Raw genomic sequence first — 22,407 nt, forward strand, 5'->3', positions numbered from 1 at the left:
CAGTACATTGATTTGTTAACAGGAAGGGGGACTGATGTAAAACATATCTTACATAGTAGCATGAAAAGCTTAACTGTGGATTCATTTATTTTTGTGAATACCTATTTCAGTGGATTGAGGACAAAATATTTTCTCATCAATATCTTATTTTATGGGACATAAGGATGGACAAACAGATAAACAGAAATGCAGAAATTACTCTGGTCAATTGACTTAATTATTGATGATAATTAATGCAATACTGTTATACCTGTTCCTTGAACTGTTTTAGAGTAGGTGGTGATTCAGGGATACTTTCTTCCCCAGCTGCCTCTATCTCCTCTGGTGTCAACACATGATTATACAGTAAAAACTGCTTCATAAATTCATTCCTATCATCCACCCACAGGTATGCATAAACATCAAATGAGTTTCTGTACTCTATGGCTTTACTCATAACACTATTCATCCTCTCCATCAACTCATTTCTCATGTCTGATAGGTCAACCATTTGTTCAAGATCCATTTGGTAATCTTCTCTACCAGTATGAACAGCTAATCTGGGAATCAATGCTGCCTGTCTGTAAATATCTGTAACAAGTCCTTCTACAAGCTCATAGAATCCACCCTCTGTATTATAATCTAAGGACGGTTTAAATATCAATTCTGGAACCTATCAAAAATCAATAAATAAGAACCTATCAAAAATCAATAAATAATTGTCAAAACTTTTTTTCTTAAAAAAAAAACCCAGACATATTGAGCATTCACAAACATATTTAACCCTGTCACATTTTTTATGTGCCTGTCCCAAGTCAGGAGCCTGTTTGAAAGTGGTTCATTGAAATTGTTTTTCTTAACCAGATTGTTGTACATTAGACCATTAGTTTTCACGCTTGAATTTTTCATGTTATTTCACTAATAGTTTCAGTTTGGATGTAACAAGTCTTTTGATTGGCTGAAAGTTGTTTGTCTATCAGCTCATAGACTTAATTTTGTCAGAAGACCATGATGTCATCTACTTTTTTTCACGATTAACATATACTCTTAGAAAATTGAATTTAGAATTAAATGTAAAGAATGAGGGAAATTTTTTATCTGTCTATTCTTGGTCTAATTTTCATACCTCTAGTTCTAGCTGAGCTTGAAACAATGGACCAATGTTATTCTTTGGATCAGTATTATCCAGTAGGAAATTCATGCTACAATAAATAGTACTGACAAATCCCTCCACTATCATATCATCAACATATTCTACATATAGTTCCCAAACATCTGAGTCAGAATCAACCTTGAAATATTCCTTGTTTTGCTGAAATAAATAGAAAAAAACTTTCTCAATTTCAAATAAAAAAAAAAAAATCTTTCTACTACAATCTCAACATAACATATGAGAAAGTTATTTGGTTTCAGAAAGTCCAAACATTAAAATAGCAAATGGGTAACTTCATTTCCTGTAGAAGAATCAAATGAAGTTACCCATTAAGTCTGGTTGAGATCTGTCCAGCAATTTCAACATAAAAAGTGTGACAAAGATGGTGATGAAATTGATCCCTATGTGTTGCTTTAGTTTTGCTGTCAAAATTAGAAGCATTACACAGATCAGAACATTTTAAAGTCATAATAGTGGTATGAAGAAACCAGTGTAATATAATATTGTAAATCTACAATTATATGCTATTGTCTATTTTATTTATCTTTTTTTAGTATGTATATCAATTTGCTAAGCTCTTCACTCTTCAGAAGTTACAATATTATAGCTTCTTGTTCTGCAGTAAACATCATCTAATTCACACAATATCTTTATCATAGAAGCAGCAAATACCTTTTTTAAAGTCTTTGGTAACCAGCCTTAGATCAAACCCACCCCCTTATGCACATGAGACCAGCAGAATATTACTACTGGCAGAGTATGGCTGTCAGTTTTTACTTTTATGACAAAAAATCAACAAATCAATAGAAATACCTGCAACAACTGGTGTATTTTGGTTCCAATGTCAGATATATTAGCATATCTTTTTTCAATTCTGTCTTTTCTATCATCAAGATTAAGTAGTGTTTCATGCTTGTTTTCATAGCGTGCAAACAAAGGCGTCTTACTCCATGATGACATCAAATTATTAATTTCTTCAATATTGTTCTTTGCCTTGTGTACAGAAGATTCTAATTCATTGACATGATCTCTGGTCATCTGAATGTATTCCCAAACTCCTGCAAGTAAGAGAAAAAAATAAAGTCCTTTGTGGCATCATACAAAGTAAATATTTTAGCCTCATTTTACAACTGCTGATTCATAAATGTGTGTTTTTGAGGTATTAAAGAAACATATTAAAAGGTCAGTACATTTGCACCAAGAATTTTCTAATAATAATATATTGAAGTTTGCAGACTTGAAAAGCTAGGCCATATAAAAATGAAATTGTTTCCCAAATATTTTGCAGAAAATCACTTTCAAACTTTTAGAAAAGTTTATTGTAGTCTCCAGTCAAATTTCAATGCAGTACAAATCTAGGCAACAGTTCTAACCACAAAAACATAACTTTTTTCCATGCAATTTTGTGCATTGTATAATTTTCTCTCATTTCCAGTCATGAGATTTGATTCCATTTATAAGGACGTCATCATAGACAAAACTAAAAACATAGGAACATTTATAGATCATTAACATTCTCATGTTAACAGTGATCTCCCCTAAAACTTTATTACTTCCCCTTAAAATTAGTTTTCCCCTGTATAGATTCCTTTGTTTATATTATTAACACAAACCTTCACTTTCCCAGGTAAGAGTTGTTTCGGCTTGTTGAAGTATAACGTCTAGTTGTTTTAACTGGCCTTCAATCAATGGGTATTCTACTCCCAGGACATTATTACGAATTTTGTTGTAAAGATGAACAATTAAATCTAGATTGGTGACATATTTCCAAAACATATCGTTCTGTTTAAATAGATCTCTTGCTGACTCTGGAATCTCCTCCACGTCAGCCACTTTTAGGTACTTCACCTCTCTTAAAATGGCTGTTAGCTTGGCATCAAAGTTCACGGAAATCAGGTCTGTATTTGGATTACGAAGTAGAAGAGGCTGACTCATATTGTGTGAACAGGATGCACCAACATTCTGTGCCCAGTCCTCATAAACTTCTTGATTCCATCTGAAAAAAAAAGAACAATAATGTGTCCCCAGTACACGGATGCCACATCCGCACTATCATTTTCTATGTTCAGTGGACCTTGAATATGGGAGAAAATCTTTACTTTGGCATTACAATTAGAAAGATCATATCGTTGGGAACATGTGTACTAAGTTTCAAGTTGATTTAACTTCAACTTCATCAAAAACTACCTCGACCAAACACTTTAAACTTGAGGCAGGACAGACGGACGAATATACAGACAAATGGACAGACGGGCACACAGACCAGAAAATATAATGCCCATAAATGGGGCATAAAAATCTTCCATATATCTCTTATGGTGCGTCATTTTGACTGATTAGTATTTCTTTCCATACTTCCCATTTTAGGTTTTTATTCCTTCTCTCTATTAAAATTTTCAATATAGTAGGCCAAAACTCATTTTATATTGGAACCAAAATTATAGTTAGACATAAAATTTTAAAATTGTCCTCACTTTTGATGTTAAATTACCTTAACAAAACTACAACCTCAGAATTGTCAATGTTCAATGCACTGTGAAATCAGGTTCAAAATCTAAAATTGGCATAAAATTCAAAATGTTGGGACTCACATTGAACAATAACAAAAAGAATATACTAAATGTGACCACAACTTCATGATAAAGTACTTTAGTTTACCACTTTAACTTGATACTCTACAGAGTCAACTTAACAAATAAAGCTACATACCCACTTATAAGATTAAGCATTTCTTCAAACTTAGTAAACACAAGTTTTGCTGCTCCCCCTTGCATGCATGGATGTTCCAATTTTTTAAACTCATGCATTGGTGCAGTTATTCTATGCCTGAGTTCCTTGGCCCATCTTAAACTTCCAGCAATTTTGGGCATGTTCTTATGTAACGTGACATGTCCTTGCTCCTTCATCTTTGCTATCTGTTCATCATAGATTCCTTTAGCAACATCTAATTCTTTCATCACTGTTTCAACAATTATAGGATATTTCCCATCAAAGTTACATTTGATATCATTTCTCTCCAGAAGACCTCCCATTATTTCTAACAACTATAAAAACAACTTTTTTTTTCAATAAAAACAAATTAAATCATATATATTAAAGCTTTTCAACACATTAAAATCATGAAAATTTATGTAGTGTGTTTGTTTGTTTCTGTGATGCAGTCAAACCAGTCTTATCAATCGTCCTCTACATGTCTTATCTGACTTAAAATCATATTTCCCAAGCAATGTCTCTTTTTTCGTTTCTGTATCACAACTTCCAGTCCAACAACTGTTTTCCTAAAAGCTTTTCCATGCAATTACCTATTCTTACAAATGTGTTTAATCCATACATTTTGGTAAGTTGTCATGTGAAAAGAAATTTTAAAGCTAAAAAGACTTGCTTTCTATGGTATCTGCAATAAGTTTACATAATTGCCTAAAGAACGGCAAACATTGACATAATACCAAGTAAAAGTGACTGCTTGATTCTAGAAAACCTGTACGAGAAGTCACAGAAATTTTTGAAGCTTGAAAAACAGATAGATACCCAGTCTCTAAAGAAATGCTTCATGATAATAAAAATAATGTTCTATGAAAAATATAATGAGAATAAATATAAATGAACAAAGTAGCCAAATTCATATTCAGCATTCTTATGCACATAACTACCTTAAACATGGATTCTGAAGTACAACAATCATCAAAAGCTTGGCACAATATTGTTCCCAATCTCTTATCAAAATCTGTAATTCTGTTGAGGAAACTATTGTAATCATTCATGAATGCCTGTAAAAGAATAGTAGAAAGTAAAATCGATTCTAATAGTAATATTCCAGACCATGAGTATTTGGACCATATGTGTATGGTCATGACTGTATGGGTATATACTCATATGGTCGGGATAATTAACAGGTTTACTTTAAAAACTCTTCATAAGGTATTTTAGTTTCAAGTCATTAATAATGTCATTATATTATATTTTGATAATAAAAAAGATTAACTAAATAAAAATAAAATAAAATAAGCAGTTCTAGTTTCACACAGTTAATTTTACTCACTATTTGTAAGTACAATAAGAAGATGTCAAAATAAAATGCATGTATTGTTAATTCAAGGAAGTTTTGTGACTTTACGTATAACGTTGCTTGAAACCATAGACCATAGTTTAAATGTATTTAAGTTGTCATGTGCACATGATTCAGAGCACTTATTTTACGATATTGGAGATCTAGAGCTTCTGAAAAACACCGTAAGCACATCGGAATGGCCCAAGACCACAGTACCACTGCATGCAACTGTAAAGAAGGCTAGCTTTTCACTTACAAGCAAAAGGTATAACTGAAAAGGATCGTGCACAACCAAAACTTATAAATGCAGAAAATGCATGACAACTGAGATCAACTGACTGGTATTTATATTGATGTTCATGTAGCCTTTGAATTATAAAATTAATACATTTCTATGTAACCATCATTGTTTTTTAAGATAAAGTTCATTAAAATATTGAAACCTTTGGAATGCATATTTGAAAAAAATACCTATCCGGTCTGGCCTGTTAATAACCAAATGAGTATGTACTCATATGGTCAGACCATCCATATGAGTATACACATATGGTTATGGCCATACACGTATGGTCCAAATACTCATATGGTCCGAAACAGTAACACATGGTGCATTTTAATCATATCAATTTTATTTCTATGTAAATTATGTAAATTAAGCTTGTAATGTTGTTCTCATCTTGTCCCACTTAACCCTTTCACTATCACTATGTTCACAGTTATATTCATGTTTTGATAATTTTTACTTCATAAAATATTCAAATTTTCTGCATTATTAAGGTGAAATTCTCAAAATTCTGCTCTATGACCCCAAATAATTTTTTTCCCTCCAAAACGGCAAAATTTTGAAAAATTTAATGAGGCTGTACAAATTCCTTACATTGAACGATGTCCATTCCAAATGTTTTGTACATGAAACGACATTTTATGTCAAAAAAGTATAATAGTTTGGCTTCAATTCTTACAAAAAAATATGTTCCTTCATTTCAAATATTCGTAAATTCCATAAATTTCCTCTGGTTTTGACACGGTTTTCAACAAACAGAAGTGCCATGTTTACACTCTGAGTATTCAACAATGAAAGATAACTCATGTTTGCACTGTTTTTAGAAGGAAATATAAAAGAGGTATTCCGATCCCCAGAAAACGGGACTAATCTTCAGCTGTCTGAAGCGTGAATCCCAGTAAACCCGGACTCATCGGCAAAAGGGATAAGTAATACTTTGGCATTTTAAACATTAATTTAAAGGTCTGTTATCTCTGGTACCTAAGTTGACTGTACAAATATAGATTTGAATGTAAATTGCTACCACTTTCAAAGACTTACAGTGAAAGTAAGAATTTTTATTTTTTTACCCTTTCTGATTACTTTAATTATCTCTAAATATTTGTTTGTTTGCTTGTTTTCTAGTTTGACATCAAGTAGTAAAATATTAAAGAAAATTCCAGATAGTTCCTGCTTAACTATCTTACATATTCTCCATTCTTAAACTGTTTTACATTACCTTGTCATCTACCTGAAAAAAAAGATAAAAATACACATTTACACACATAATGAAGAACTTTATATTCATTCAAATTCAAAAGAAGTTATCATAAGGAGTGGTGAACATGCAATTTAATGGAAACATAGATTTAATGTTTGTTTAGAGTATCCTGATCTGATCAGTGGACTTGATGATAAATTTGCAATTATAAAGACTAATTCTGTGTTTTCTTGGCTTTGAAAACTAAAGAAAGTAATTTTTGTAACTTTGTTACAAGCTTTTCATGTATCTTGCTTTAATATTGTGAGTGCAGAAGAAAGTTGTAAACATTTACCAATAAATAAATTTGATGTATTTACTGTCTTCTGATTGGTAAAAAGAATTTGCTTTATTTTCAATGTTATCAATTTTTATGGTGACACGCCCACTCTAACGTTGTATATTCATACGCAAACATTTGTGTACGTTGTTATTCGTATAAATATATATCTTTGAGCCTTATTTTTGATAGAAATTTATTTATAATGAATGGAAATAATTTATTTTGAATTTATTGAACCATAAAATTAATTTTTGACTCTTCACATTTAACATAATCCGCTTCGCGGATTATTCAATGTGAAGAGTCAAAAATTAATTTTATGGTTCAATAAATTCAAAATAAATAACAGCCATTCCTTAATTGAAAATTGAAGTCAACAACCCTCAGACAAAATAGAATCTTCTATATGGTTCTTTCATAAACAAGTGAAACTGCGAGCTACTGCTCACTGATAATACCCCCGCCGGAAGTGGATAATATTAAAAGTGTAAAAATATGCAAGTGTTCGGTAAACAGGAAGTTGTCGAGTGATGAATCTGAAAACGCATCACACAGTATAGCTGACTTATATAAATCCTGAAACCAAATTTCAGAAATCCTTGTATTGTAGTTCCTGAGAAAAATGTGACGAAAATTTTCAACTTGGCTATCATGTGTAAAATCATACAAGTGTTCGATAAACAGGAAGTTGTCAAGTGATGAATCTGAAAACGCATCACACGGTATGGCTGACATATATATAAATCTTGAAACCAAATTACAGAAAGGGTGGATGTGTAGTTCCTGAGAAAAATGTGACGAAAGTTTCATGGGACGGACGGACGGACAGACAGACAGAGGTAAAACAGTATACCCCCCCTTTTTTAAAGCGGGGTATATTAAAGGGGGGGTATAAAAAGATGAAGAGATCTTAAAATCAGTTTTGTTTACATGTACCTTATAAACAGGGGCTGGGTCTAGCCAAATCAAACTAACTATAGTTAAACCCTGCCATGCTGGTCCCAAGTCAGGAGCGTGTAATTCAGTTTTTCTCATTTGTTGCTGTACATCATAATTGTTTTTTGTTCAATTTTGTACTTAAATCAGAGTTAGTTTTCTTGTTAGAATTGTTTTACATATGTCATTTCGGAACTTTTATAGCTGCACAACTATGTGGTATAAGTAATGCCTATTGTCGAAGGCCACACATAACATATTAATTTTCATGTCATTTGGTTTCTTGTGTGGACAGTCGTCTCATTGGCAATCATACCACATCTTATTCACAATCATATAACTGAAAATATACAGCAAAATTAGAAATGCACGTTTTAACTTAAACCAAATAAAGAGTTGAAAAGGTGCAATATTTTTTTTTTTAAAAACATGTTAAATATTTGTTACTCACTGTATTATTTGGATCCATAGGATCATAACTTCTCTCTGCAAAGACTTTGAAAACATCATTAAACTCTTCATAGATAGTAACAACATATTGACTTAGTTGCCTCCCCTTTATGTTACCAATTTCAACTTTTTCAAGCTTCAGGAATTCTACAGCAGTCTCCATTAATTCCTTAAAGAAGAAAAAAAAACATAAACAAAGCAGAATTTTCTCTGAAATATATGAGAATTATAATAGGCACATTCCTTTAAACATTATATGAAATAGTATCATATGCCCTTAAGATGAAGAACAGCAATATAATATTACAGCTCTTTGGTTTAGGGTTTTGTTAAGTGCATGTTTCAATACTTAAAGTTTTCATGTCACATAACAATAACATAAGCTCTTTGAGCTTTTACAACTTACAAATACATACCCCATTATTAAAACATAAAAGACATAGAACATATGTGTATGAATTTTGCATGAAGATATACACAATCCTTTTTTCTTCAATTAAATACCAGACCAGCCTTCAACTGACCACTTCATAAACATTTACATATACACCCATCTATTCTAACAGCTGTTTTAAATGTTTCACAAAATAGCAGAAATTAAATGAACAATGAAAAAAAAAATGAGGAAAATATTGTTCCCAAATCAATGGTGGGATGTAAACTTGTGTGTGAAACATTTTTCCAAAATAATTCAGCCATAATTGATTTGATGCCAAAGCCTGCATATATATAAAGGAAATCCTATAGAAGAGGTAAACAGGTGCCATTTTTATGAAAGCTGATAAGTGCTAGTTTTGTAAAAAGCTGACAGCATTTCTAATACTTTTGATTTAATTTAAAAAAGTAAGTTTCAGTTTGTGCAGAAAAAATATATTTAATAATTGCTCCTTTACCAGGAAACGAAAATAAAAGGGAGACAGATTAAATACCATCAACGTCTTTTTAAAACAGACTTATATACAATAGACAATACAAACTTTAGAAAAAAAGTGAAGCTTTATACTAGAAATACTTGTCCTAAATTATTACCAGTATAGTCACAGCCCTCTCTGTAAACTTGTCATATCTTGCAAAAACCAATTTTGGAGCAAACTCCCATTCTCTGACTTCCATATTTCCACTAAAATAAGTCTTCATTTTATCTCTGTGATCTTCATAAGCTTCTCTGTATGAGTGTAGTATGTGCACAGTTTTCTTTATTTTATCAATACTTTCTTCTAATTCACCTTTAAATATTTCTGCTGGATCTAAATAATTCCTTGCCTGAAATATTCAATTACATTGTCTAATTGTCTATAAAAATTGGTCCTTACAAAGCAGAAAGAATTAAGTTTTATCAAAGCAGGGTTTATTCATTTAAAAGATCCTTCTTAGTCTGACTACACTGATAGGATGGGTGCTTTGTTTTTAATAAAAAAAAAAAAAAATATTTGGAAAGAGCAGTGGTGCACAAAAATCAAAATCATTAAATAATAATTCATTTAAATGTTATCATAAACGCACATTTTTTCTCTTTCGTTTATATCTCCAATCAAATCTGTGAATGTGAAAGTCAGTAAACCATCAACACAATCGAAACACATTTTTTGTTTGTTTGAGAAACAACTATTAGTTTAATTATCAACAAATTTTCTGTCCATACTATATAAAATTGAGAATGGAAATGGGGAATGTGTCAAAGAGACAACAACCCGACCATAGAAAAAAACAACAGCAGAAGGTCACCAAATAGGTCTTCAATGTAGCCAGAAATTCCCGCACCCGGAGGCGTCCTTCAGCATATGCCTATCAAATAATACAAGCAGAAAATTTGTAAATATCCTCCACATTTGATAGTTACATTTTAACTGTCAAGAGTATTTCCAAATATCTGTCCAAGTGTGTTATTAAACTGTTATTAAAAGAAGGGGTGTTCTCTGGTGGTACTTAAAAAATCCCATGTTCCTGGTCTTGTTTGTTTTGTTTAATTACTTGCATATTTTTTTAATTCATATTGACCATTGCCCTGACAGTAGGAATACAATACCTGGTTTATAATCATATTACACATTTCTTGTAATAATACAATTATCCTTGCTGGAGTGTTGTAGTATTGTGAATGTGTCCATATGAGACAGACAGTATGCATTAATGGTGCCAAGTAGGGCTCACACTCATCAAATTCTGCCTGTTCAAAATCTTCAAACTGATGTCTTATTGGTCTAAGATACATGTTGATGTCTCGAGCTTCCTCCAAAGCTGAAAGGAAAAAGAAACCAAAGCATTATTGGTGCTGTGATCCAGCCATTTTTAAGCTACATGCAGCACATATTGTTTTTTTCTCTCTCATTTCAACATTTGTTTCTTTAAACAAGGTTTTGTAAAACCATCACAACTTTGGATAAGTAATTGAAGCCGTTTTTTTTTCAACTGAGGTCTTGTGTTTTAAATATAAAATCTCTCTCAGGCATGATGTAGCTTCTTGTACACCACCATGCAGTGCACATCATTATGGGCATGCTGGGAAAAAAGGACTAAACAAGAATGTGTCCCAAGTACATGGATGCCCCACTCCCACTATCCTTTTCCATGTTCAGTGGACCGTGAAATTGGGGTAAAAACTCTAATTTGGCATTAAAATTAGAGAGATCATATCATAGGGAACCAGGGCTTCCAAAATTTTTCTGATATATTTTAATCCCTAAGACAAAGTCACAAAAGGCAATTATGGTAATCAGATGGCCATCCCATTGACATTAAATTAAAATCGATATTAAACTTTACTTTGATATGAATTTGATGTTCTGACATAAAATGTTAAAATTGACATTGCATCATTCAAAGTGTGCACATCAACGTACTCATATCTGCATTAGACTCTTTATTTGTGCAAAATGAAGTTGTCTAGAACTTTTTTTTCGTTTTTAAAGTCAAATTTTTCAAAACCGGATGTTGACTTGACAATGGTAAAACATGGACCATAAACGGATACCTAAAATCCGTGTACGTTAACATAGAACTACTGAGCGAAGAAGCTCTTTCCATGTTATTTCTTCAACAGAACACTTGAAATGAACATTAGATACAGGCATTAATGATAGTTTTAGCATTTTTGAAGAAATGTAGGATGCATAATTGAATTTCCCACCTGTGCACATGCGCACACATGTTCTTGTTCATACAACGTAGTCCTGACGATTTTTCATTTAAAACCTTTTTAAATGATTTATCAAATCATGTTTATAAATGTATTTATTATATATTTTAAATCAATTAGATACAAGCTGCTGAAATGTACGAAAATAATTGGGAATGGACCGATTAATTTATACAATGTCCGGTACTGAAAATAGTTAACCTGTCACCTGAACAGGTAGCTGTCCAACAACTAATTAGCCATGATTAAAATTAGAAAGTACTAAAGTAGGGGTTGTTTTGATAGTAATTAATCATCATGTCACTTTTATGACCGGAAATGTATGGCTGTTAAAGGCAAAATGTTGGGTCAAAAAGATCGTGAATTTATATGTTAAAATGACCGAAAAAGCCTTTGAAACTAAAAAGTATATAACCGTTTCATGCTTTGCCCAGCCGGTCTTTTACCGGACATTATACAAATGACCGGAATATATGACCGTTTTGGAAGCCTTGTAGGGAACATGTGTATTTAAAAGTTTCAAGTTGATTGGACTTCAACTTCATCAAAAACTACCTTGACCAAAAAACTTTAACCAGAAACCGGACAAATGGACGGACAAACGGACTAACGAAAGGACCCACAGACCAGAAAACATAGTGCCCCTCAACTATCGCAGGTTGGGCATGTGGGGCATACAAAATTATGAATGAAATGTTTATAGGAAACACATTTTTAATTAATGTCATGTCAATAAATCATAACGGCCTTTGGTTTTTAAAGTTAAAGATTTATTCAAAAAATGAACAATTGCAAGATCATGGAGATGACAAATTAGTCTAGTAACTTGCATCTATTACATGTATTACAAGATTTGAATTTGTTAATAGTTTTTGTAGTTTCGGAGAACATTTTGTATCTGTCGAAATACCTGCAAGGTATTGAATGTGGTCTGTTGGAGGCTACAAAAAATTGTAGAACTGTAGTTATTGAGTTGTTATGAGCTGAACGAAGCAAGGAATCTGTTTGGAATGAGATGTACCAATTTCAGTGTTCTCCCCAGGCCCTTAAAGGACCACGGGCCCGAGATGTATAATTTTCTACCGCGGTGGTATCGTTCTTGCCGCGATGTATAATTTTTCTCCGTGGTGCTAAAGTTTTCGTTAAAAAAAATCGTATTAAAATCGGTAAAGTTTCAGATGACCTCAACTTTCAGTGAGGGTTAAAATTTTACATGAAAATTGACCAGTTAAAACCAGTTTAATCCAGTAAATTGACAAGTAAATTGTTTACACCACGTGATCGATTTACCTGTTGAGGTTAACCTTGTTGATGATTGGATTTAATCGATGTAAATGATTCTCTTGTGTTTTAATTAAGTAAGAGATCATAATTTTAATATCAGACTTGTAGTAGGGGACAAGCAGACATTTGTTAATGAACTCTATTACGCCAGTCTTTAGTCAAAATAATTTGCCTGTTAGAAATTAATTGTGGAGTTACTTCCCCTGATTTTGCTTATTGCAAATAAATGCTCCTTACATATAATTTCTCATTGAAAATTAAAATAAAGTATAAATTGAATGCAAATTATATTAAAATTTTATTAAAATAAAGTATAAATTGAATGCAAAATATATTAAAATTTTATATTAAGGATAAAAACTTTCTTAGAATATACCAACAAAAATGTTTTGCAAATTATTTTAGAGAATCATACCTTTATTGATACACAGACATTTTATAATAAGTTGGTAGTTTTTTCCAAAAAATTTGGTTGACAAGCTTTTATGCCTATTTATATAAAGTTAAATTTTAAAATTACTTTTACACTTGAAACAAAGTACTATATCTATAAAATACATTAAAGTAATAAATAATATGGATGAGAAAGTAAATGATTTTTTTTATGTTAAAAAGAACGGAAAATAGTTTATAATTTACTGAAGGTTCTGTATCAAAAATTAATCTTGTTCAAAGTTCATTGTTACGGTCAAATCTAACATGGGGAATGTGTAGTATTGGGACAAAATGGCTTGATCAAAATATAAGAAGTGACTTTAGTTTAAAGACTAATTGTGCTTTATTTTCTTTTTCAAAGATATTAAAGTATACAAACTGTTTTATTGATTTTTTTACTTTTTCTACCAAAAATGTTCTGACCCAAAGTCTATATAACACAGTACCACAGTTAACAAAACAAAGGCAAAAAGGTAATGACAAAAACTAACAAGAAAAAAATAAGCGATGCAAAGCGACGCAAAATATTGTAAAATTGATTTCGTCACGCGTTACCCTGGTGCTATCCAAAAATCCTGGGGAGAACACTGCCAATTTGCATCAGATATATCTGACCCCTTCGATGTCGTTGAAATATGCCTACCCGTGATCAGTATTTATAAACCACATGATATTATGATTTTTTATCAGCTTAAATTTCCAGTTCAATTTTTAAAAAGCAAAGGAGTTTAAGAACAGGGAAAGTTTTTCATTAAAAAAAAACTTCTGGTAGATCCTTATACAAGCCTGAAAAAATTGTTACAGTTAAATATCTTTACCTGCAATTACATCTCTAAATATATCTTTAAATACTGGATAATAACTGCTTTTTATCTTTTCTAAGAGCTCTGCCATCTTTCTAACTTTTGGTTCTTTCAGCTATTCAATAAAAATGTAACATCCATAAAAGTGTAATGTATGTTTACACTGTCAGTTTAAATCTTACATGAACATATTTGGAATTTAAAATCTGAATCATGTCTTAAGACTGTTTTTGGATGATTTTTTTTATAACCCAAGATATCCAATAGAACATCTTAAATTCTAAATTACAATTAATTATTGTTTTTGCCTCAATAAGGTACAACAGAAGTTTATTTCAAGTCGTTTGTTTATCTTTACCCACTTTTAAATGACAAAGGAAGGTTTGACAAGTTTGTTGATGTCTCAAAAATTGAATCCGAGATTGTATCTAAATGTTAACTACAAAACCAAATCTTTATTGATAAAATATAGAAAAAAGACAAAAAAGTTTCCAAATTTTGCATCAGACATTATTTCTTAATACAATGCTACAAAAAGCTTCTGGCAAAGTTTTAAACAAGAATGTGTCCAAAGTACACGGATGCCCCACTCGCACTATCCTTTGGCATGTTCCATGGACCGTGAAATTGGGTAATAATCTAATTTGGCATTACAATTAGAAAGATTATACTATAGGGAACATATGTACTAAGTTTCAAGTTGATTGGACTTCAATTTCATCAAAAACTACCTCGACCAAAAACTTTAACCTAAAACTCCCACTTTCATTTTCTATGTTCAGTGGACCGTGAAATTGAAGTCAAAAGTCTAATTTGGCTTTAAAATTAGAAAGATCATATCATAAGCAACAAGTGTACTAAGTTTCAAATTGATTGGACTTCAGCTTCATCAAAAACTACCTTGACCAAAAACTATAACCTAAACGGACGCACAGACTGACGAACGAACGAATGGAGCCACAGACCAGAAAACATTATGCCCCTCTACTATTGAAGGTGGGGCATAAAAATTCTAGGAAGTTTTGTCAAAGTAATTGATCTCTGAATGAATATTTGAACCCCAGACAATATCAGAATATTCAAAACAACTAATTCTAACCTGATCATAAATACATTCTAAGTTTGTTGCCTTAGTTTTCCAAAACTCTATCTCAACAAATGGTGTTGGATTAAGACCTTCAAGAAGAGGTTGAGCTGAATCTCTCTTCAATACATCTCGTATCTGGTGTGTCCAATCAATGACCATGGATTCAATAGAATGAATCAGTAATCTATCAGACTCAATTCTGTTAAATAAAACAAAAGTAAATAAAACATTTAAGGTTCCACTAAAGTCAAAATATAGGACACTTCATAAACATCTAAACTTTGCCTGTATTTTTCAATCTATAATGAATAAAGTCATAAACTATGAGAACATATGTTCATTTAAACATACTTTACATATACACACTGTGTAAATTGTAAATAAACTTGAAATTGTTATGTTGTGGCCAAACCGGTTCTTGGGGTCAACACTAAATTTTCAAAAAAATCTGCAGGCCTGCAAGACGACCTAATTTGCTTAAAATTGGTATGGACGAATACTGTTACATGTAATGCAGGGCAAGCTAATGCTGATTTGTCACATACATATGTTTTAATGGCATATTTGTCCAATTTCTGTATTGTACCTTCGATATTCGTTCACTTAGATACATGAAATTAACTGAAACTTGAACATCAATACATTTTATAATCAAAGCCTGAAAGGCTGTAAAAGCAATTGCTGCCATGTTTATGTTTTGGGGACTTTTTTTTTCATCCACATATATTTAAGAATTAAACATGACAGGAGTGTTTTCTAGTGAGAATTAAGAAGGTTTTAACTTTATATCAATTAAAGACTTTAGCAGAAAGTCATTTTTAATATGTTTTATATTTCACAAGGAGACGTTTACCAGGCTAAAGTTGGGGTCAAATATACATGTGCTGAAACATATAACTCCAAGAGAAATTATTATGGATTATCCCCTAGTAGTGTTTGTAACTGGACAATAATTTCCTTTATTGATTTAATTTTCATAATTAATTTAAATTTAACACTTCAGTTAAAACATTTCAACTTTCCAGACGCAAATGTTGAAAAACGGGAACGAAACAAAATATTTTACAAGGCATAAACATGTAAAAAATAAATATATATTTCAGCTGACTAAATATATTTTCATAATGTTACTTTGTCATCATTTCTTAAAAACTAAGTCCCAAACATTATTGCTCAGTTGATATGTGTCATCCTCATGGGGTACGAGATAACTATAATTATCGTGCAATCCTGAAAAGAGGGGCCATCACAGACAAACATGACATTAAATCGTCATTATACGAACAAGAACAAACAGCTCTAAGTTGCTTTGATATTTATCCAATTTTCAGGAAACATTGTGAAAATGATCTTCAATATTTCGAATTCATGTGAAATAAAATTGCAAACACGGTGGACCGTAGAGGGTCAACAAACGTAGTAGACTCGTTCATTGGAAAGACTAGGATAATGGTTTCATCATTTGTCATGCATACCCAGTTTTGAATATGATATCCAAAAAGGATGTACTTTTTTTAATCTATGAAACTAGAAAATTCCAAAATGTAAATATCTCTTCATCTGGACTTGGCATCTATCACGTTTGGACGGGTCCATTTCATTAGTAAGGTGATCGATAAATCTTACGGAGTTATGGCAAAAAAGGAAAACAAACTTATTGTTGTGTGTTTTTAACAAGGGTTTCGTTCCTCTAAATTATTTGCGCAAACAAATCAACAAAATAGGTCAGTTAACTTTGTCTATTTTTAGATTACAGGTAATCATTTGACACTACGTATAACCTGATAACCTGTGTAGTGATTTTGATTTTACGATAAATTTATGAATGAACGACAATTTTATGAATGAACAAGAGCACCTGACCTCTTTCTTAAAAGAACACCAATTAAACATATAAAACTGTATATTATAAAAGATAATTCAGTCAAATTTTCAATACTAAATCAACAACTGAAATGATTCCATATTTTGTTGAAACATCGTACGAACGGAAAACGGAATCGCAAGTATAAAAATGCATTTTTTTCACTCGGACGTCTATGTTTTTTGATAGTCAAACGGTTGTCCCCCTAAATACAAAAATACATCTACAAGAACGTATGCTGAAACTTCTTAAATCCACTAACGTTTTTCAAAAAGTTCAAGCTATGTATTGCATTAGAAAACATACACAGGTGTTTAAGAATGACAGACCAGGAGCCTGTTTAACAAAATACTATGGCTTGATCTGGGCGGAGTCTCTGATCTGGGTCACAAAGATGGCCATACGCGACGGCATGAAAGCAATTGCTTTAAAATATCAGCATTAGCTTGCCCTGCATTACATGTAACAGTATTCGTCCATACCAATTTTAAGAAAATTAAGTCGTCTTGCAGGCCTGCAGATTTTTTTGAAAATTTAGTGTTGACCCCAAGAACCGGTTTGGCCACAACATAAAAATTTCAAGTTTATTTACAATTTACACAGTGTGTATATGTAAAGTATGTTTAAATGAACATATGTTCTCATAGTTTATGACTTTATTCATTATAGGCTGAAAAATACAGACAAAGTTTAGATGTTTATGAAGTGTCCTATATTTTGACTTTAGTGGAACCTTAAGTCATGTTCTGTCAAATTTGGTACATGTTGCATTATTGATATTACCAAAATTGTCAACTGCATAAACTTTTGTGTTTGTTTTATTTATTCATCTATACTTGTTTGTGTTGGAAATGCAAGCTATGTCAGAGATCAATCAATAATGAAACATTGTAAATTAGATTTATTATTATTTGGACACCTGGAACTTGACATTTACAAATCTTTTCTAAGCATCAGCAAAGAAACCTGTCTTAACCCTTTCAACGCTATACACGGCATATGCCGCGATGACATACGCCATCCGCCACTGCTATTCGCGGCATATGCCGCGATGACAACGAATTTTTCGTAAAGACTCTTAAACCATTCGGTTTTCATTCGGGTCCTCTCTAATTTTTCCTTGTATGAATCGAGGATATACAAGGTCTCATTTGCGCTTGAAATACCGGCAATTTTTATTGTAAAATCATGCAGTAGAAGGAAAATTGAAGGAAAATAAAAACAAAAATTTTGACAAATGCAAATGGCGGAAATCGGAAACAAAGCTGTAAATATGGAAATATTTCAGCATTTCTATGGGGAAACTTACAACGAGGATTAGTTAAAAGGTTTCTTGTTACCTCAATGTGTTTATAATATTCAATTCGTGTGGGAAATATGATTTGATCGATCATTACGAGACGTAGAAAAAGGGGGGAAAACAGAGGTTGACTGAAAATTTTGGGAACGGAGCCACTGATTTGTGCCACGATTACATAATCCGTTGTGTATGGTGCAATGCGCTACGGAATCGAGCAACTGATGCCTTCTTTATTATATGGCAGATAAAATAACAAAATAGATGAAGACTAAAAGTAGTTTTTATTCAAAGTCCAGCACAAATGTAATAAATTACACCTTTTACCTGTTAATTACCTGAAAATGCAGGTAACCTGATAAAAATTTTACTGAAATAACTGCTTAACATCACAGTTCATACTCTCCTGAGCATTTTTCATGCAATAACTTTCTCTGTATCTCTTATAATAAAAAAGATACAGCAGTCTGAAAAGGAATATACTGTTCTAATGAATGAACACAAAAAATGCAGCAGCAGCAACCATTTTTCTATTTTTTGGTGTAGCGTTGAAAGGGTTAAGAAGTAAAAAGAATACTAGTAGTGTTAGATTTATTTCTCAGACTAATCTTGGACAACACAGCAATTGCTCACCAATTTCGTTAATTAATGATTTCCGCTGGGAAGTTTGTTCAAATTGGAAAACCCAGACAAATATGAGAAGTCTTTTCTTGGACATGTTGTTTGCTTTCCTAATACACTGTGATCATCGTCCTTTTAGTTTTACTAGTACTGTCATACATACTTATTTATAAGTCAGAAAAACAAAAGCCTGAATTTATATGTACAAACATGACAAATGATCAAAGACAGTAATTGACATTGACTCCATTATATTAATTAACTAGAAATGTTATGCTGATGTGATGTTGAAAACCTAAAAGAAATGCTTCAAAATAACATACCTTAGTAAACATTGCAAACAGATAAAAAAACACACAAATATGCACCCTTGGCAGAAGACTGAATGTATGTACATGTAAAGCTAAAACTCTTACTACAAACTTACTTTTGGTCATCAGCCTCTTCAATCTTTTCAGCACCAACAGGTAAAGGTAACAATGTTTTGCCTTTGGTCTGACCAGTAATAACATACACATCTGTTTTTAAAGTATGAACATGTCGTACAACATCGTCTGATACTACTTTGGGCCATGATTCATGATTCCTTTCATTTGATAACAATGGAAACAACACCTGCAATATTAAAAATTTGTTAAACACTTTTGATATTAACAAATGTAGGTAACTGAAACCCCAAAAATATAATCTTATTAATCCATAACAACTAGTGCACTGTAAGATATTAAACACAATATGGCCGTTAACAGTTTTGTCTATGTTTTCCCCATACTGAAACATGGTTTTAGTGATGGGTATGGTTATTGTTTTTTTTTTGGTTTACCAATGGAAAAGCCATTTACAATGTAAGTTACTGTCACATGATGAATATTGTCTTTGAATTATTTTTGTACTTGGGTTGCTGTCTAATTGAACCACAAGTCTTTTAACACATGATTGCATGGCCGTTGGCGTTAGACACTGTATAGTGTTTTATTTTCGCAGGTCTTAAATTTTGCGATTTTCATTGAATAAGCATGATAATGTATACAAAATGTTTTGTTGGAGATCATTTTGGTGTGTTTAAAAATTTCATCAAGACCTTTGCATGTGCACTTTCAAGTTGGCAGAGTTTATTTGGACAATTTTGTCAAATTTGTGAAAATAAGCAAAAATCTGCACCACACCAAAGTAACTGGCTATACAGTAGGTAGTTCACTGAATATTTAATTTTCTTTTCACAAAAAAACAACAGAAGCCCTTAGGAAATGGTATGCTAGCTGAACCTAATGTAAATTTAAGTCAATTAACTTGGGTCAGAAAACGTTACTAATATCAGAGGCTTGTTATACAAGAATACATGCCAACTCGTACCCAATGTTTTTTTTAAGTATGATTGTGTTTCATTAGGCTATATTGAAAAAATGAAAATGTTATTGATATTTTTTATTTTTTTTAAAACATATTTATTTCTTTTAAATGCAGCACAAGAAGTTAATTGTGAAGTAATAAATCTATTAGTTTTAACCTTTGTTGGTAAATAAGAATTTATATAGAACATCATCTCAAGCTTGTATGATCCATATAAAATATTGGAACAGTTTTTTTACTGATGCCAGTGATGGAATAAATCCATGACATATCCCTCCACACTTAAACGCCCACTTATGAAAAAGGGTAAAATTCCGCTGAGATAAGGTCTGCCAACTCGCCCCACTTTCAAATTGGTTGGATAACATGCCCATTTATGAGGGGGGGGGGGAAGGGGTCCTGATCCCAAAATCCATTAAAAACATGTATAATCCTGAGGTTCTGAATTTTAAAATAATAAATCCAGACATCACGAAAATTAGTAAAAAGAAATCCTGGATCCCGAAATCAAAAAATAGATAAACCATGATGAATTTATTAGTGCCAACTCGGCCCACTTATGAAAAGAGATGCAATCCCGTTGTATATTTATGTCCCTGTCCCACTTCAATAACTATGAAAACCTTAGTGAAGTGTTAAAAAAATCAAATTGCTGTTAAGTGAAATCCTTCAATTGTATGATTATGATACAATTAGCAGGTTTCTGTCAATTGTTATACAAATATCTGAGCTTACAAGTATAAAGTTATTCTCCAATAATGATATGAAAATGTATTTCCAATTATATTTCAAGAATGTTAAACATCATTTTTTTGTTTTTCTGTGTAGAGTAGTTTTCATTTAAATGGGGCTAGTTGGAAGACCTGAAAATCATAAAGTGAAGTAGCTTTTACCCCCGATTTTACATTTTTTCAATAAGTGGGGCAAGTTGGCAGGGGAACAATGATCAACAATTATAACGGGATATTTATAACCCTTTTCACACATTAAGGCGATTTTTCTGAAAGTGGGGCAAATTGGTAAACCAGTAGGGGTGAATTTTTTTAAAAGTGGGGCAAATTTGTGAAAAAATGGGGGGATAAGGTGTGGGGCGATTTGTCAGTGCTTCGGATGGGTTTCAAGTATGAAAGTAATTTTTTTGTGTTTGTCAGAGCAATCTCAGACTAGGCCAAGTGGTATGAGATATACATGGAAGAGATACCTCATCTACAAAGGCTGATAACTGTTCTAAAGGAGAATATGATATATCTCCATACAAAAGGTTATTTCTCAGGTTTGCATCTTTTCCAAGGCTTTCTTTGTTTTTCTTCACAAAATAGCAAGCCTTTCCTCTTGGTTTTCCGGGAAATTCAACCAGCGCATTAAGTGCACCAGAAGGCTGGGCAATGACTAATATTCTGTTGTCTGCTTTGTCAAAGAAATCTATGAACAGTTGTTTTGTTTCTTCCAAACTGAACAATTTGGAAATTTTGTCTGGCTTGATGTTTAAAGATTTTAAAGCATATTCAGCCTGGAATTCTATGCGAACATCATTTAGACCGAGATCTTTAACAGACATGACTGTAATTTTTCAGTCACTATCTGTCGCTTTCTAATTTTGACGGGCTTTCCACTTATTCATTTCTTTTCCACATTCGTTTAACCCCGCGTTCATTTCTGTCGTCTGCTATTGTAGGTGGCGCTGCGGGTGGAACCAAATAATGCTCAATGAATCTGGGCCCGTGCCAGAGAAAGCAGGATTAAAAAAGAAATATATATATATAAACAATATAGACGATAAAACTTCTCTTTTATTTAAATAATAATATCAATATATTGGTTTTTTTTAATAAATGATTAAGATTTATATATGAAGACTATTGTAGTTAAATCAAAATTACCAAGCTTTAGAAATCAGACTGAAACTATAGATTAGAATAGAATAGAATAAAACTATAGAATGTATAATAAAACTATAGAATGATAGCAATAGCTAGAGGTATATAAAATTATTAATAAACAAAGTCCATTATATCTACATGAACTAATTGAAATTAAAAAAATGTAACTACTCCTTTAGAAATAACAACATAGCAGATGTCCACAGGGTAAGGACAACTACCCATGGGGGTGGGGGTGGGGGGGGGATAGGAAGGGTCCTGGTCCCGAAATCCCGGAC

The 22,407-nt window shown here is 32.0% G+C and overlaps 1 protein-coding gene across 2 annotated transcripts in view; it reads right to left on the minus strand.

The window, feature by feature from the left end:
* The window catches only part of LOC134708221 (dynein beta chain, ciliary-like), a 63,250-nt gene extending 41,321 nt beyond the window's left edge, over positions 1-21,929 (minus strand). For both annotated transcript variants that reach the window (XR_010105818.1, XM_063568600.1), the window contains exons 1-14: positions 21,451-21,929; positions 19,327-19,514; positions 15,130-15,316; positions 14,046-14,145; positions 10,399-10,610; positions 9,402-9,635; positions 8,374-8,541; positions 6,683-6,694; positions 4,783-4,899; positions 3,842-4,176; positions 2,746-3,128; positions 1,946-2,190; positions 1,106-1,291; positions 251-652 (exon numbers count right to left, since the gene is read on the minus strand). Coding sequence is in view for 1 of the 2 variants with exons in the window: in XM_063568600.1 (XP_063424670.1) it covers positions 251-652; positions 1,106-1,291; positions 1,946-2,190; positions 2,746-3,128; positions 3,842-4,176; positions 4,783-4,899; positions 6,683-6,694; positions 8,374-8,541; positions 9,402-9,635; positions 10,399-10,610; positions 14,046-14,145; positions 15,130-15,316; positions 19,327-19,514; positions 21,451-21,807 (3,126 nt within the window). In the remaining variant the exon portion in view is untranslated. The remainder of the gene's footprint in view (positions 1-250; positions 653-1,105; positions 1,292-1,945; positions 2,191-2,745; positions 3,129-3,841; positions 4,177-4,782; positions 4,900-6,682; positions 6,695-8,373; positions 8,542-9,401; positions 9,636-10,398; positions 10,611-14,045; positions 14,146-15,129; positions 15,317-19,326; positions 19,515-21,450) is intronic.
* Between the last annotated feature and the right edge of the window lie 478 nt (positions 21,930-22,407).

The sequence above is a fragment of the Mytilus trossulus genome, chromosome 2 (assembly GCF_036588685.1).
Source record: "Mytilus trossulus isolate FHL-02 chromosome 2, PNRI_Mtr1.1.1.hap1, whole genome shotgun sequence".
Taxonomy (NCBI): Eukaryota; Metazoa; Mollusca; class Bivalvia; order Mytilida; family Mytilidae; genus Mytilus; species Mytilus trossulus.